Source organism: Jaculus jaculus, chromosome 12, assembly GCF_020740685.1.
Source record: "Jaculus jaculus isolate mJacJac1 chromosome 12, mJacJac1.mat.Y.cur, whole genome shotgun sequence".
Classification (NCBI taxonomy): Eukaryota; Metazoa; Chordata; class Mammalia; order Rodentia; family Dipodidae; genus Jaculus; species Jaculus jaculus.
This window is the reverse complement of record NC_059113.1, coordinates 32,960,981-32,978,516: the sequence shown is the minus strand read 5'-3', so window position 1 is coordinate 32,978,516 and position 17,536 is coordinate 32,960,981. Positions and strand designations below refer to the sequence as shown.

At 45.5% G+C, this 17,536-nt stretch overlaps 1 protein-coding gene across 2 annotated transcripts in view; it reads left to right on the top strand.

Moving 5' to 3' along the window:
• Prpsap2 (phosphoribosyl pyrophosphate synthetase associated protein 2) overlaps positions 1–17,536 on the top strand; it is a 43,088-nt gene that overhangs the window by 5,393 nt on the left and 20,159 nt on the right. The window contains exons 2-7 of one of the 2 annotated variants that reach the window (XM_045131543.1): positions 2,811–2,903; positions 3,190–3,340; positions 4,622–4,674; positions 7,706–7,772; positions 11,624–11,796; positions 16,474–16,589. In XM_045131543.1, coding sequence (XP_044987478.1) covers positions 3,222–3,340; positions 4,622–4,674; positions 7,706–7,772; positions 11,624–11,796; positions 16,474–16,589 — 528 coding nt within the window. In that variant the 5' untranslated portion in view covers positions 2,811–2,903; positions 3,190–3,221. The remainder of the gene's footprint in view (positions 1–2,810; positions 2,904–3,189; positions 3,341–4,621; positions 4,675–7,705; positions 7,773–11,623; positions 11,797–16,473; positions 16,590–17,536) is intronic. The other variant, XM_045131544.1, reaches the window with a different exon arrangement.

Here is a 17,536-nt window from a genome sequence, read left to right as displayed (position 1 = left end):
ATAGAAACTTAACTTGCTATATGGCGGTTTCTGTCAACATGGCTGAGGTTTGGTTCATAGCTCCCAACATGTGATGTTTATTCTGTGCCATTAAGGTTTTTTTTTTTTTTTTTTTTAGGATTTTTTGGTATTATGGCTCAGTTAAAAGACCTTGGACTTTGGGGATGTAAGAACACCATTGGGATTGATAAAAACTATGGGGACTTTTAAAGTTGGACTGATTGCATTGTATTTTACGTCATGGATGTTTATCAGTTTATGGGGGCCAGGGGCAGAATGTGGTGGTTTGATTCAGGTGTCCCCCATAAACTGAATGTGTTCTGAATGCTAGGTTCCCAGCTGATGGAGATTTGGGAATTAACACTTCATGGAGGCAGTATATTGTTGGGGGCAGGCTTATGGGTGTTATAGCCAATTTCCCCTTGCCAGTGTTTGGCACACTCTCCAGTTGCTATGATCCACCTTATGTTGGCCAGGGGTGATGTTCACCCTTTGCTTATGCCATCATTTTCCCCTGCCATCATGGAGCTTCCCCTTGAGCCTATAAGCCAAAATAAACTTTTTTTTTTTTTTCACAAGTTGCTCTTGGTTGGGTGATTTCTACCAGCAGTGTGAACCTGATGTATCACTGTATAAAGGCCTAGATAGTTGGCTGGAGATGCCTTAGTGGTTAAGGTGCTTGCCTGCAGAGCCAAAGGACCCAGGTTTGATTCCCTGGGGCCCATGTAAGCCAGAAACACAAGGTGGCGCATGCATCTGGAATTTGTTTGTGGTGGTTGGAGGCCCCGGTGTGCCCATTCTCTCAATTTGCCTTTCTTTCTCAAATAATTTTTTTTAAAAAGGTACTTACTTGCTTGTAAACCCTGTTGGCAAAGGTTTGATTACCCATTACCCATGTAAAGCCAGATGCACAACGTTTGTTAGACTGTGGCAGGAGGTCCTGGTGCGCCTATACTCATGCACTCTCATTCCCTCTTTCTCTTTGTCTGAATAAGTAAAATATTTTTTAAAAGGGCTAGGTAGTAATTTGGGCTTTGTGGTGATTTTCATTATACTGTTCTGTCCAAGAGCAGTTGGTAAGCAAAGGAACTGGCTGTGTGTTAGGAAATCAGGCCTTGGAGGTACCTGATTTGACTGGGCTGCATTTGAGGACTCCCCTGTTACAAACCTGCTTTCATGGTGAATACCAATGGACCTAACTGGATTCTGTAACTGCCTTTGGTTGGTTATATAGACATTTCTGTTTGTAATTCTTAGGCTTAAGGTAATTTGTCCTATAGCTTCCCCTCCACTCCCCCACCCCCCCACTTGGGTTCGAATCCTGGGCTATTTCATTTGGAATGTCCCTTAAAGGGTGCTCTGCTGGAAGTATGATCTCCCAGTCTGCTGGTGGGATTGCACCGAACTCCCAGAGATTAGGTGGTCCCACTCTGTGGGCACCATGAGACCTGCCCAGGGTAGTGACTTGCTGACAGCATCATGGCTGTACCATGGACCGCCAGATGTCACTTGGGAAAAAAAATGGAACTGGGTATTTTCTAACCTAGGTGGTTTATTCAAAAAGCAGATTACAGTTACATTTGTGCTGTGGCACCATTTTGTGCTAGAATCACTCTATTTCCATATTTCCTTTTTTTCCCCCGTATTTCTTTTTTTTTTTGAACTTGCCACTGCAAATGAACTCCAGACACATGTGCCACGTTGTGCATCTCATCTGGCTTACATGGGTTCTGGGGAATCGAACCTGGGTCCTTTGGCTTTAGGAGTGTGGTAGCTTGAATAGATGGCCCCCAGTATATTCAGTTTATTGTTTGTAGTTTTCATCTGCAGCCACCTAGCTGAAGGCATTGTCACTGGGTGGCTCTTAAGGTGTGGTGGTGGGCTTCAGATTTCAATCTAAAGATATGCAAAGTGTGCCTAGCTGGAGCTCTTGAAGTGTGCTGTGTGTCTTTTGGCTTTTGGCTTCTAGCTTGTGCTTCACTCTCTCTCTCTCTCTCTCTCTCTCTGTCTCTCTCTCTGCTTGGGCCTGTGAAGGCAGGCTAGCTGCTTCTGCCATTGTGGAACTTCCCCTGGATCTGTAAGCTTCAATAAATATCCCTTCCTGCGTAACTGTGCCTGGTCTGGAAGCTCATCTGAAGCTGCTGCACGTAGCAAGTGCCTTAACTGCTGAGCTGTCCCTTCGGCCCTATTCCATATTTCTGTAGATGTCAGCAGGTGTGTGAATGTGCAGAAAAGTCCTGAGGCGGTGTCTGCGTCAAGCTGAAAGGACCTCCCCCCCAATTCTGAGGAGGAGCCTCACTAGCTGGTGACTTTAGCTTTAATCATGTCTCAAGTTTTTACTAGAAATAAGTGTTTGTATGTAATTGCAATTTAAAAAAAGCAGCCTGCTAATAACCCCACCAGCCTCCTTAGAGCTATTTCAAGTAAACACACTTAGGAAGAAAGGAGAAGGAAGGAAGGGCCCTTTCGGCTTGGAGTCAGCCCCTCTCACCTCCTACATGTAGCTTGACACCCTCATTGAGGAGAAAGGACATTCACTGGGACATTTAGGCCAGGCTTACTCTTGTCCTGCTGCCCATCACTTAGCGGTCACTTAGCTGACTAGCTTTAAGGTTATTACCTAGTCAGCCTTGTTGTAGTTGGGAAAGGAAGGTAATGGGATGGGTTTTAGCCCCCTGAAAGGCTGTGGGGAGGGGTATGATAAACTTGTGTCACAGGCAGATCTGGGCATTGATGGGTCATTTATTCATTAAGGATGAGCCAGTCCATGTCTTTGCTAATGGCTCTGCCCTTTTACTGTCTTAATCCAGGAGGACTTTTGTTGTCAGAGAATAACAGGAGGTTGTCCATAATTGACTCCAAGCAGCAAACAAAACACTGAGCTCTTTAGCTCCACCTTTCTTGTAAGTTTATCATTTATTCCCAGTGGTTATGAAAACCAATTAAGTCATGTGATACCACATTTCCATCTATTTGGAACCCTAAAGGCCAAGTGAACTTTTTATTTGCCCATATTACATATCTCTGTCTAGTAAGAGAGATGCCATTTTGTGGAAATGCTTCCATTAGCTGGTCATTATTAATTAAAGAGATCCATTCATGTATATTTCTTATATGTCAGTCCTTTGTGTGTGTGTGTATGTGAGATAAATATATGTATATATTTTATATATTTATTTTTTGTTCTAGGCTCTGAGAATTGGAAAACCAAGAAGGTTTTGATGTTTTGTGTGGCGCCACCTGAATTAGAAACTAAGATGAACATAACCAAAGGAGGTCTGGTGTTGTTTTCAGCAAATTCTAATTCATCCTGTATGGAGCTGTCAAAGAAAATTGCTGAGTGAGTTATAGTTTTACCATCAAATCTGTATTCATTACTTAATAATTGAAATTTGATAATTAGAGTAGCAGTCATGGCCAAGTTTGGCAACAGACATCTTTAGTTGGTCTGTGGGTCATCTGTACATATTAAGGTGCCCTGTTTAAGAGCTATTTCTACTCCCTTAGTGAGCACTCAGCAGAGTGAGTGCTCAGAAGAGCCAGGAAATGTGGTAGGTGGCACTGTGTCTAAAATTACAGGAATGTAGCAAGCAGGGGCGTGTGTAGTACATGAGAAAAGGTTATAGCTCATAGCTCAGTGTCATTTACAACATTTATTAAGTAACGAAGCCCTGCTGTGGACAGCACCGCCATCTGGATGTTGGGGGATGTAGGCGTCAGCTTCACGTTGCTGGGATGAACTCCCAGACCAGCCACAGGTTGTGAGAGGAATGGGTTTGTTGAAGCATACAGATCCAGGGTAAGTTTCATAATGGCAGAAGCAGCTGGCTGCCTTTCATAGGTCCATGCACAGAGAAAAGCCACCTACACCACAAGCAAGCCCACTCCAGGAACCCAGGCAGAGCTCAAGTACTCTGCGTATCTTTTTTTGGATTGAAATTTCCAGATCCACCCTCAGACACATCGTAGGGCTGGACCCTAGGATCTGCCCACAGTGACACCAAGGTACAAGCTTGAGTAAAAGTCCTGAGAATCTACTGGGGGACGTCCCTTCAAAGAACCACAGGGCTTACCTGTGAGGCCAGTCAAGAGCCTTCCTACTTAAGAAATTACATTGTCTTTCATTTGAGAGCCCAACAAGAAGCAAGGCAGCAAAATCCACATGTAATTCTAGGTATGACAAATGCCAAGAAGGCAGTGATAACACAAGGACCAGGCAGGGTGTTCTGCCTCAGCGTGGGTGCTCAGGTATTTAAGGGACAGGAGGTAAATGAGCCCAGCAAGTGCAGTTTGGGGCGAAATTTTCCATTCAGAGCAAGCAGCAGGCTCCATGCCCTGTGGCGTGCATGAGCAGATACTCGTCCCTGTGGGGCCATGAGCTGGGAGGCAGGGAGCGCCAGGAAGGTGGCTGGTGAAGCAGGCAGATCCAGAGTGCCTAAGGGTTGAGGAGTCTGAGGTAGAGTGCAGGGATAGACAGTGAACCGATGTGATGATTTAATGCTGCCTTTAAATATCGTGAGAATAACCGCTTTGCTTTTATCAATTTATGAGTCGTCTTTAATAGTAAAGATGTTGGGTCTATTCTTTTGCCTTCTCAGCTTTCCCCCTTTTTCTTCTCTAGGCGGCTGGGGGTGGAGATGGGCAAAGTGCAGGTTTACCAGGAACCTAACAGAGGTGAGCTTCCTTGGACATACTTAAATCTTCTTGTGGAATGTGGTATAATGGCTTGGGCCTTCTGCCGTTTGGTCTGTTCCAACAGCAGAAGTCAGGCAGGCAGGGCAGTGAGGTACGTAGTCATGGGACAAGTCATGTGTCGGGAACTGAATGCCAGTTCTGAGGGCTCAGTGAATACTGGGTAAATATGTGAGCTAGCTGGTCGGCAGGACGGGAATACTAGCCCAACTGTTGGTTGGATGTATGTCACTTTTGGCAGCATGAGTAAATCCTGTGGGCCTGCAGTTTGTGTGTGTGTGTGCGCGCGCGCGTGTTACTGAACCCCGGCCTTCATGCCCACACTAAGTACATGTGTTGTACCCAACCCCAACTGGTTACTGTATTTCCTCCTAAGCTGCTATGAGTTCAGAAAGTTTATAACATCTTGTTAGGAAGTAGTTTCTGCTGGCAGATTTCTTTCACCACATAATTATCTCACATTGTGTAAAATGTGTTATTTTGTCTTTGGAATTTCTTTGAAATGATGGGCATTGTTAGTAAAATTATCCTAGGGTGATGGCAGCTTTCATGGCCATGGGAGTCCTACATCTTATCCTTGGCAAGTTATGAGACCTTTCCAAACTGTAAACTGTTAGTACTGTGTCAAGGATTAAATGGGATCATCTGTGTGCCTGACATAGTTTTTGGACACGCAGTAAGTGTCGCTAGGTGGTTGTTTCCTCTCCATTCCCACTCCCGGATTTTGACAGGCACATAAGCCTTCAGAGGTTGTCATGAGGCATTGGCAGTGAAGCCAAGTAGTGCTGTTCCCTTGTTGTCTTCTACAGTACTGCCTCCTCTTTCTGTTCTCCAAGATCCCCTTGGGGGGCTGGAGAGATGGCTCAGTGGTTAAGTTTGCCTGCAAAGCTTAATGACTTGGGCTCCATTCCCTAGTACCCACATAAAGCCAGATGCTCAGAGTGGCATCTGGGGTCCCTTTTCAGCAGCCAGCTAGAGACCCTGGTGCACCCATGCTGTCTGCCTTTCTGTCTTTTATCTCTCTCTGTTTGCAAACAAATTAAACAAAACGACAACAACAAAAAAGATCCCTGTGGTGACATCCTAGGGAGAAGTGTGACTGAAGAGCCTTTGAAGGAGGGCAGTGGGGAGGACTGGGCTGTGAGTCAGGGAGGCTTATCCACTCCCATGAACGCCCTGGGGTCTACTGGAAGGAGCTAACATTTGTGGGTTTCTCCCTGTCACTGGGGTCAGAGATGATGTTTCATTTGAGTCCATCTCTCTTTGACTCTAGAGCTTGTTTCTGTAGCGTCACATCATCACGTTTTCTTGCAAGCATGCATTCTAGTTTTTCTAACTTTTTTGTTGACTTTGTGATAGGATTTCACTGACTTTGGACTCACTGTATAATCCAGCCTGGTTTTGAACTTGAGATCTTGTTTTATCCTAAGTGCTGGGATTATGGGCCTGCCCTGCTGTGCCCAGCTTTCACGTGCTGCTTGGTATCCGAACTTAGGTCCTCCTGCTTGTGCAACAAGTACTTTGCTCATTGCGCCATCTTCACAGTCCCTGTCTCCACCATTAATTTTTTTTTTTTTTTTAGCTGGGTATGGTGGTGCATGCCTTTAATCCCAGCCCTTGGGAGGTAGAGGTAGGAGGATCATCGTGAGTTTGAGACCAGCCTGGAGATTACATAGTGAATTCCAGGTCAGCCTGGGCTAAAGTGAGACCCTACCTCGAAAAACCAGAATAAATAAATAAATTGATTTAAAAAATATTTGAGAGAGAAAGAGGTACAGGGGAGTGGGGCTCGCAGAATAAGCATGCTAGAGCCTTCAGCTCCTGCAGTAAACTCCAGATATATGTGCCACTATTGACTTACGTGGGTCCTGGGGAATCAAACACCTGAGTCCTTTGGCTTTGCCAGCAAGCACTACTTAGTAATCTCTCTAGCCCTCCAACAATTTTTTAAACTTATAAATATATTTTTTATTTTAAAAAATGTTTTTTGTATATTTATTTGTGAGAAAGAGGCAGATAGAGAGAATGGTGCACCAGGGCCTATAGCCACTGCACACAAACTCCAGACACATGCGCCACCTTGTGCATCTGGCTTACATGCGTACTGGGGAATTGAACCTGGGTCCTTAGGCTTTGTAGGCAAGGGCCTTAACCTCTGAGCCATATCTCCAGCCATGTGTTATGGATTTTAAAACATATTTAATATACTTGAGGGAGAGAAAGCAACAAAGAGGTAGAATATTGGCATGCCAAGGTCTGTCAGTGCACAGGAACCCCAGACATATGTGCCAGTTTGTGTGTCTGACTATATGTGGGTACTGGGTAATTGAACCTGGGCTGTCAGGCTTTGCAAGCAAACATCTTCAACCACTGAGCCATCTCTTCAGCCCAGATGTGGTATTTTTTTTTTTTCCCCCGAGGTAGAGTCTCGCTGTAGCCCAGGCTGACCTGGAATTCACTATGTCTTCTGAGTGGCCTTGAATTCATGGTTATCCTCCTAACTCTCTGCCTCCCAAATGCTGGGATTAAAAGCGGGTGCCACCACTTCTTTTGACAGAGCTAATGTTGGCGTGTACTATTTTGGATATGTCCAGTTGTTCCTTTGTGACTGGTCACAGATGTTTAAGAGCAGGGGTATTGAATCCTCTTTCTCTTTGCCCCTACAGCATCCATTTCTGCCTTAGCGCTCAGTTTGCACTAGTGAAATGGCTAAGTCCATCATTTCCTAGTGGGTGCTGTGCTCAGCGTGGCACAGCGCTCACTGCGTGTGTGTGAAGGGGAGAAGCCTAGATTTCCTTCTTGCAAGTCAGGAAGGTAATTCCCATTGAAGGGCACGTAACTCAGCTCACTTTGCAAGCGTGACTAGTTTATTACCTGCGCAGCTTGAGGCTCGTGAGTGTTGCTGTCCTTCAGTTGCTTAGTCTGTGGTGCTGGGGATCGATTCAGACTTCATGTGTATTTTTAAAAAATGATTCATATGCCTTCTGCTTCACTCTTTCTGTTTTCCTGCTAGAAACAAGAGTACAGATTCAAGAGTCTGTGAGGGGTAAAGACGTGTTCATCATCCAGACCATCTCAAAGTGAGTAGTCCCAGCAAAGACACTGCCTGCAGCCGCCCCTGGGCCTGTGTGTTCACAGTGCCCCGACTGCCAGGGAGAGGGGCTAATGGTCTTCAATTGGATGTATCTTTGCAAGTTTTCTTGCTTAACTGCTGATCTTTCTGTGTTTTGCCTCTTTATTTTTATTTATGAGGAGGGGATTGGGAGAGAATGAGCATGCCAGGGCCTTCTGCCACTGCAAATGAACTCAAGACACATACACCACTTTGTGCATCTTGCTTTATGTTGGTACTGGGCAGTTGAACCCCAGCTGATAAGCTTTGCAAGCAAGCACCTTTACCTGCTGAGTTCTCACCCCCTGTCTTTTTATTTATTTATTTATTTTTGGTTTCTTAAGTAGGGTCTCCCTCTAGCTCAGGCTAACTTTGGAATTTACTCTGTAGGCTCAGGGTGGCCTTGAACTTCCAGCAGTCTGCCTACCTCTACCTCCCAAGCGCTGGAATTAAAAGCATGCACCACCACACCCTGTATGGCATACCAGGGCCTCCTGTCACTGCAAGTGCATCGGGCTTTACATGGGTACTGGGGAATCCAATTTAGACCATCACTCTTTACAAGCCACCTCTACCCCCACCACCCTCTTTTTTTGTATTTTTTTGAGGTAGGATCTCGCTCTGGCCCAGGCTGACCTGGAATTCACTCTATTCTCAGGATGTCCTCAAACTCACAGAGATCCTTTTACCTCTGCCTCCCGAGTGCTGGGATTAAAGGCGTGTGCCACCATGCCTGGCTTTTTATTAATTTATTTGAGAGAGAAAGAGGCAGAGAGAGGGAGAGGGAGGGAGGGAATGGGCACACCAGGGTCTCTAGCCACTGCAAACAAACTTCAGATGCATGTGTCTGTCCCCTTGTGCATCTGGCTTACATGGGTCCTGGAGAATTGAACTGGGGTCCTTTGGCTTTGCAGGCAAACGCCTTAACTGCTAAGCCATCTCTCCAGCCCCCCATTTTTTTTTTTTTCTTGAGGTAGTGTCTCACTCTGGTCCAGGCTGACCTGGAATTAACTATATAGTCTCAAGGTGGCCTTGACAACAGTTCTCCTACCTCTGCCTCCCGAGTGCTGGGATTAAAGGCGTGCACCACCACACACAGCTATGCCTTTTTTTTTTTTGGAGGTAGAGTTTCACTGTACTCCATGGACAGTTCTATTTATTTATTTATTTCAGAAAGAGAATATGGGTGTGCCAGGGCCTTTAGCTACTGCAAATGAACTCTAGATGCATGCATCATCTTGTGCCTCTGGCTTTACATGGGTACTGGGGAATTGAACCTGGGTCCTTAGGCTTTGCAAGCAAATGCCTTAACCACTAAGCAATCTCCCCAGCCCAGACAATTTTTTATAACTTTATTCTTTTTTTTTTTAAATATTTTTTTTAATTTTTATTTATTTATTTATTTGAGAGCGACAGACACAGAGAGAAAGACAGATAGAGGGAGAGAGAGAGAATGGGCGCGCCAGGGCTTCCAGCCTCTGCAAACGAACTCCAGACGCGTGCGCCCCCTTGTGCATCTGGCTAACGTGGGACCTGGGGAACCGAGCCTCGAACCGGGGTCCTTAGGCTTCACAGGCAAGCGCTTAACCGCTAAGCCATCTCTCCAGCCCTATAACTTTATTCTTTTATTTATCTATTTATTTGAGAATGACAGAGAATGGGAGCACCAGGGCCTCCAGCCACTGCAAATGAACTCCAGATGCATGTGCCACCTTGTGCATCTGGCTTATGTGGATCCTGGTGAATCAAGCCTCAGACCAGGGTCCTTAGGCTTCACAGGCAAGTGCTTAATCACTAAGCCATCTCTCCAGCCCATATGGACAGTTTTCATATGTGTACAAAATGTATTTTGAGAGCTGGGTGTGGTGGCGCACACCTTTAATCCCAGCACTTGGGAGGCCGAGGTAGGAGGATCATTATGAGTTTGAGGCCACCCTGAGACTACAGAGTGAATTCCAGGTCAGTTAGGGCTACAATGAGACCCTACCGTGAGAAACCAAAAACAAAAAAAATTGATCTCAGTCCCTTCCGTATCCTTTTCTCTTTCCCCCAGACCTTCATGTCCTTTTAGTGAACCCCTTTCTCCCTCAGCTGTCTAACCAGTCCCTCCAATGACTTGTACCCCTCACCTGGGTAGGGGTTCTCTGATCCAGGCTTCTAGTTTCATAGGTCCTCTAGCATCTCCCAGTCACTTGCAGCTGAGGGGAGGGCAAGAAGGAACAGTGGCTGGAATCTCAAGGCTCTTGTGACCCTCCCCTCCTTTTACCAGGGAGTGTCGTGAGCTCTGGTACCTTGGCCTTAGACCTGGCCTTCGTAACGTTCTGCTTCCAGTTGCCACGCTCCTGGGCCAGCTCGTTCTCTACTCCAAGATGGCATCATGTTTCATGCATGGTGCAGAAGGCCACAACAGTGGGTGATGACGTAGGCCAGAAAGTGACAAGTGCTATGAGATGACAGGTGGGGGTAGCAGAGCAGACAACACAGACCTCCTAGAAGCAAGAGGAGCCTGGTGTGGACTGAAAGAGTTGTGGAGCAAGAGGTAGGGTGGAGGTAGAAAGGGCGCAGGGATAGATCTTGGAGGCCTCTGGCCGTGGGCTGAATGGGAACCATTTCCAGACCTTGAGCAGAAGCCTGTAAGGGCAAACTGCTCTGCATCGAGTGCACACTGGAGGCTCCAGGAGGAGAGAAGCACATGCCAGCAGGCCACTGTCACACAGTGGAGGGGCCTATGTTTCACTGTGACATGCAAAACCATGTGGGTGAGAGAGGAAACCAGCTAGCTCTAAGGCTCGGTCATGACTAACCTGGAGCCACAGTGTGGCTAGCAGCGAAATGGTACAGGTTTTCTTCTGATGCAGGAAGAGGAGCACTCTCCGAGATAGGAACCGTCTAGCTGCAGCGGAGTTGGTTAGCCTGGCACTCAGAAGAGGAGTGTGGGCTGGAGGTAGGACATTGAGCGGGGCCAATATTAAACAACGGCACCCGATGAAAAGCCCGAGGGCTGCGGTGAAAGAAGACAAGTGGATGAGTCTTGGGTGGGAGGTAAGGCAGAGGGAACAAGCAGAATCATGCAAGAGGACCAGGCCAGAGGAGGCAGGGACTGTCCTGGAAGCTCTGTGTCTCAGTGCTTGAGGCATGGTGAGCAGCCAGCTGGGTCAGGTTGCAGGGGGCCTGGGACACAGGACCGAGACCAGCCAGTGCATTTAGCCACATGGTGGATCCCTTGATGGCCTTGCTGAAAAATTTTGGAACTCTTGGAGACCAGCGTGTTTTTGAAATTTGTGAGAAATCAGAGTAGAGTCGGAGAGGAGAACTGTGACTGGGAAGCTTGGTTAGGAGCAAGGTCGGGACATTCAGAGGCATGTTGGGATGAAGGGTGGGTGTGACCAAGGTGGCTTAGGAGAGGAAGCGTTGCCAGAACAGGGACTTCCAGTGAGTGTGAGAAGATGGAGAGTCATGTGTAGCTTTAGGGTAAGGTGGTGTGGAAAGTTCTCTCTGCCTGGTAGCCGAGGTAAGGTGGGCTTGCAAGGCGCCTGTCGTGTAGTATGGAAAGTTGTCTTTGTAGTCTTTTTCCCAGTGAGAAAGAAAGTGGGGTTACCTGTGTGTGGGGAGCAAATGGAGGCCTGGGAGGAGAGATATTAGTTGGTGTCTTTTCTGTCTCTGGTGCCTTGAGTCTCATTCCCTTCTCAGAGCAGGGAATATTGTTCATAGAACGTTATTTTGGTGTTGGGGATTGCCAGGGCCTCAGTCATGCTGAGCACTGTTTTTTTCCCAGCCGAGGGACATGCTAAGTGTCTTCTTTCCCCTACTGGGTCCCAGGGATGTGAACACCACCATCATGGAGCTTCTGATCATGGTATACGCATGTAAGACCTCATGTGCCAAGAGCATCATCGGCGTGATCCCCTACTTTCCTTACAGCAAGCAATGCAAGATGAGAAAAAGGGGCTCCATTGTCTCCAAATTGCTGGCTTCCATGATGTGTAAAGCAGGTATGTGTATGACAGAACTTTGCCAACAAGCCTGGTAGTTCTACTTTTTTACCTTGGAAATTTCACAGCATTGTCTTAACTAAATTAGAATGCTGAACAGAGTAAAAGCAAAGCCACAGGTAAAGTGGGGGACTACTTTAATGAGGAAATTAGAGGCTTCTGTTTCAAACTTTGTAAAACGCAGAAATTATGAGAATAGCTTTTGTTTCATTTATTTCCTGAATTATTTCACTATTCTCTTGACATGACAGTTGTCACAGTAAAGTCTTCTTGAAAAGGGAAAAGTCAGGTTGGAGAAATGGCTCAGTGGTTAAAGGCAAAGCCCGATGGCCTGGGTGTGATTCCCTAGTACCCACATAAAGCCAAATGCACAAAATGGTCCCTAGGTTTGGGGTCTGTATGTAGTGTCAGAGGGCCCTGGCACATCTATTCTCATTCCCTCTGTCTCTTTCCCTCTCTCTCTTTCAAATAAATAAATAAAATATTTAAAAGAAAAAAAGGGGAAAACGGTTTGAATCGTACTGTTGAAATCTGACTTAATAGGACCCATAACTTTTTTGACCATTTTCCTACATAATGTGTTTTTGTTTTGTTTGTTTTTAAGGTAGGGTCTCACTCTAGCCTAGGCAAACCTGGAATTCACTATGGAGTCTCAGGGTGGCCTCGAACTCATGGCGATCCTCCTACTTCTGCCTCACAAGAGTGCTGGGATTAAATGCGTGCACCCCACGCCTGGCTTTGTTTTTTTTTTTTTTTTTTTTTTTTTAAGAAGGAAGGAGAGAGAAATTTTTTTCCTTTTTGTATTTATTTATTTGGTTGTTTTGGTTTTGTTTTGAGGTGTGGTCTCAATCTAGCCCAGACTGACCTAGACATTCACTCTGTAGTCTCAGAATGACCTTGAACTCATGATGATCCTCCTGCCTTTGCCTCCAGAGTGTTGGGATTAAAGGTGTGCACCACCACACCTGGCTTTATTTATGAATTTATTTTTTATAATAATATTTATTTGCAAGGAGGCAGAGAGATGGGGCATACCAGGGCCTCCTGCCACTGTAAACACTACAGATGCACGTGCCACTCTGTGCATCTGGCTTTACATGGGTACTGGGGGATTGAACCCAGGTCTTTAGGCTTTGTAAGCAAGCATCTTAACTGCAGAGCTATCTCTCCATCACTGACATATGTATTTTTTAAAATTTATTTATTTGAGAGAGAGGCAGATGGGGATGGTGAGAATGGTTGCACCAGGGCCTCTAGCCACTGCAAACAAACTCCAGACACATGTGCCACCAGCTTATGTGGGTATTGGGAATTGAACCTGGGATCTTTGGCTTTGTAGGCAAGTGCCTTAACTGCTAAGCTGTCTCCCTAGTAGTCATTACCAACTGCAAAAAGAAGCTTCTTTTACCAGATGAGTGTTTTGTAAATCATTCTATTGTTTTGAGTTAAACATTCTCAAGTAGCAGCCTAAATATTTCACACCTGTTTCTAAATACTCCAAGTTGTGTGTACATGTACTTATGTGTTTCCCATTTCTGTGAGTGTGTATGATCACAGAAGATAGATAGCTTTGTGCAGAGGAGGAATGAAGCCCTCAGTCATTGCTGCTTATGGGCACATGCTGTAGGATACATTTTCCAGTACAGCTTTACAAAGGCTGGAACAAGATTCGGTTTTAAAAAATGCAACCTCAGGGGCTGGAGAGATGGCTTAGCGGTTAAGTGCTTGCCTGTGAAGCCTAAGGACCCCGGTTCGAGGCTCGGTTTCCCACGTCCCACGTTAGCCAGGTGCACAAGGGGCGCATGCATCTGGAGTTCGTTTGCAGAGGCTGGAAGCCCTGGCACGCCCATTCTCTCTCTCCCCCTCTATCTGTCTTTCTCTCTGTGTCTGTCGCTCTCAAATAAATAAATAAATAAAATTTTAAAAAAATGCAACCTCAGGCACATACTTCCTTGAAAATAATGCCTGGCATTGGCAAAGGGAGCAGGCTGGCTTTCTGAGTCTTTTGGAAGGTACCTCCTTTGTCTTTCAGCCTTATATTCCAGGCTGGACTACCAAGCTCATTTCCCTACTCTTTTGGGCAAGTACTGCTTTAAAAAGTTTTTACATATCTTTTTTTTTTTTTTTTTTTTTGGTTTTATGGGGTAGGGTCTCACTCTAGCCCAGGCTGACCTGAAATTAATTCACTAGTCTCAAGGTGGCCTCAAACTCATGGCAACCCTCCTACTTTTGCCTCCCCAAGTGCTGGGATTAAAGGCGTGTACCACCACACCTGGCTGTGGTGGTTTGATTCAGGTGTCCCCCATAAACTTAGGTGTTCTGAATGCTAGCTCCCCAGCTGATGGATATTTGGGAATTAATGCCTCCTGGAGGGAGTGTATTGTTGGAGGCGGGCTTATGGGTATTAAAGCCAGTTTCCCCATGCCAGTGTTTGTCACACCCTTCTGTTGCTGTGGTCCATCTTATGTTTGCCAGGGGGTGATGTCCACCCTCTGCTCATGCCATTGTTTTCCCCTGCCATTGTGAAGCTTCCCCTCGAGCCTGTAAGCCAAAATAAACCTCTTTTTCCCAGAAGCTACTCTTGGTTGGGTGATTTCTACCAGCAGTGCGAACCGGACTGCAACACTGGCTAAAAATATTTTTTTAAGATCTTACTTATTTTAGTTATTAGAGAGAGGAAGCAGCAGATAGAATGGGTGTGCCAGGGCCTTCAGCCACTGCAAACGAACTCCAGATGCATGGGCCGCCTTGTGCATCCAGCTTACATGGGTCCTGGAGAATGGAACCTGACTCCCTAGGGTTCATAGACAAACACCTTAACCATAAGCCATCTCCCCAGCCCCCTCCCTTTCAAAAAAGTATTTCATTTATTTATTTGCAAGGAGAGAGAGAATGGGTGTGCCAGGGCCTCTAGCCATTATAAATGAATTCCAAACACATGTGCCACCTTGTGTATTTGGTTTTGTGTGGGTATTAGGGAAGCAAACCCAGATAATTAAGCTTTGTAGGCAGCTACCTTAACTACCGTAACACCTTAACTACCAAGCCATGCCTCCAGCCCCAGGTTCTGCTTATTTAAATGTTCCCATGCCTTTTCTGGTGGTCATATCAGATGCCCTGTAAGGACTATGGGGATGACAGATTTCATTGTCTCCCGTTTCAAAGCTGGGGATCTTGAGAGCAAGCTTTGCCAGGCCTCCTAAGGAAACTCCCAAAGATGCAGCCTGCTGTAACAGGGCTGTTAGAGACATGCTGGGCTGCTATCATTTCTGCCACTTATGCTCATTCTGTACTTAAATTTGATATGAAAATTATGTGGTGCAGTCAGGTTCGCATTGCCGGCAGAAATCACCCAACCAAGAGCATTTTATGGGGGGGGGGTTATTTTGGCTTATAGACTTGAGGGAAAGCTCCATCATGGCAGGGAAAATGATGGCATGAGTAGAGGGTGGACATCAACCTCCTGGCCAACAACAGATAAGAAAACAGCAACAGGAAAAAGTGCCAAACACTGGCAAGGGGAAACTGGCTATAAAACCCATAAGCCAGCCCCCAACAATACACGGCCTCCAGGAGGTGTTAATTCCCAATAAATCTTCATCAGCTGGGAACCTAGCATTCAGAACACCTCAGTTTATGGGGGACACCTGAATCAAACCACCACATCATGTATTTCTTTTTTTTAAAATTTTATTTATTTATTTTGCAAGCAAAGAGAGAAGAGGGACAGACAGAGAGAATGGACATGCCAGGGCATCTAGCCACTGCAAATGAACTCCAGACATATGTGCTCCTTGTGCATCTAGCTGATGTGGGTCCTCCTGGGGAATTGAACCTGGGTCCTTTGGCTTTGCAGGCAAGAGCCTTAGCTATCTATCCAGCCCATAGCCTAAGCTTTTGATTCACCTGGCTTCCCATCTTCCAAGTGCTGGGATTATAGGCACATAGCACCATACCAGCCCAGCTGACCTCTTATTCTAAATAGCTATTCTTTTCGGGGGGTGGGGGGGTTTGAGGTAGGGTCTCCCTCTAGCTCAGGCTGACCTGGAATTCACTATGTAGTCTCAGGATGGCCTTGAACTCACAGCAATCTTTCTACTCTGCCTCCCAAGGAGTGCTGGGATTAAAGGTACCACATCATGTATTTCAAATGCTCAAGATTCTGACCAATGAAGTGATTTATTTTTTTTGTTTTCTTTCTTTCCTTTTTTTTTTTTTTTTTTTTTTTTTGGGTAGGAAATCACTCTAGCCCAGGCTGACCTGGAATTCACTATGTAGTCTCAGGGTAGTCTTGAACTCATGGCGATGCCTCCCAAGTGCTGGGGTTAAAGGTGTGCACCACCATGCCTGGCTCTTAAATTCCCTCTTTTAATATTTATTTTATTATTATTATTATTACTATTATTTTGGTTTTTCGAGGTAGGGTCTCACTCTAGCCTAGGCTGACCTGGAATTCACTATGTGGTCTCAGGGTAGTCTCGAACTCACAGCGATCCTCCCACCTCTGCCTCCCGAGTGCTGGGATTAAAGGTGTGCGCCAACACACTGGGTCAATGAAGTTTTTTGTTTTGTTTTTCAGAGTAACATAGTGTACAGCATATCCACTATATATACAGCACTTCGTGCCTACAGGGCCACTTTAACACGACATGTGCATGTGTTTGCTTTACTTTGAAGGCCTAACACATCTCATTACTATGGATTTACACCAGAAGGAAATTCAGGGCTTCTTCAACATTCCTGTTGATAATTTAAGAGCATCTCCCTTCCTACTACAGTACATTCAGGAAGAGGTAAGCTGCCTCTAGCTTTTTTGTCTTCATATTTTGGTAAAAGTATAGCTCCTTTTCTTTGGGTGGTTCCTACAGGATTAAAACTTGATTATCCTGCTAACCTTCATTAATTTCAACTCTGATATTTATTATTTCTTGCCATCTACTGCTTTTGGGTTTGGCATATTGTTCTGAGACTTTGCATTGTATTATTATTTATTATCTTTGTGATCTTTTCTGTTTGCTTATTCAAGGTAGGGTCTCACTCTAGTCCAGGCTTACCAGGGACTTACTCTGTAGCCCTAGATTGGCCTCAAATTCATAGTGACCATACTTCAGCCACCATATCTTTCTGATCCCCCCCACCCCCACCCCCGAGGTAGGGTCTTACTGTAGCCCAGACTGACCAGGAATTTACTGTGTGGTCTCAGGGTGGCCTCGAACTCACAGCGATCCTCCTACCTCTGTCTCCCAAGTGCTGGGCTTAAAGGTGTGCACCACCATGCCCGGCTTTTTTTTTTTTAAATAGATTTTATTTTTAAAATTATTTGACAAAAGATAGGAACAGAGAGAGAGCGAGGATACGGGAATGCCAGGGCCTCCTGCCACTCCAAATGAACTGCAGATACATGAATAATTTAAAAAACTAGTTAATTAGCAAAGATTTATTTTTTTTAAAAAAAGAGTGTATTCTTTATTAATCAACAAGTGCTTGATTGGTACTGTAGTCTTCTTGTTGACATCTATTTTATTCTGATATGGTCTACTGAGACAAATTATTTTCACCTTCTTTTTTTTTTTTTTTTTTTTTTTTGGTTTTTCTAGGTAGGGTCTCACTCTAACCCAGGCTGACCTTGAATTCACTATATAGTCTCAGGGTGGCCTCGAACTCACGACAATCCTACCTCTGCTTCCCGAGTGCTGGGATTAAAGGCATGCGCCACCATGCCCCGGTGTATTTTCACTTT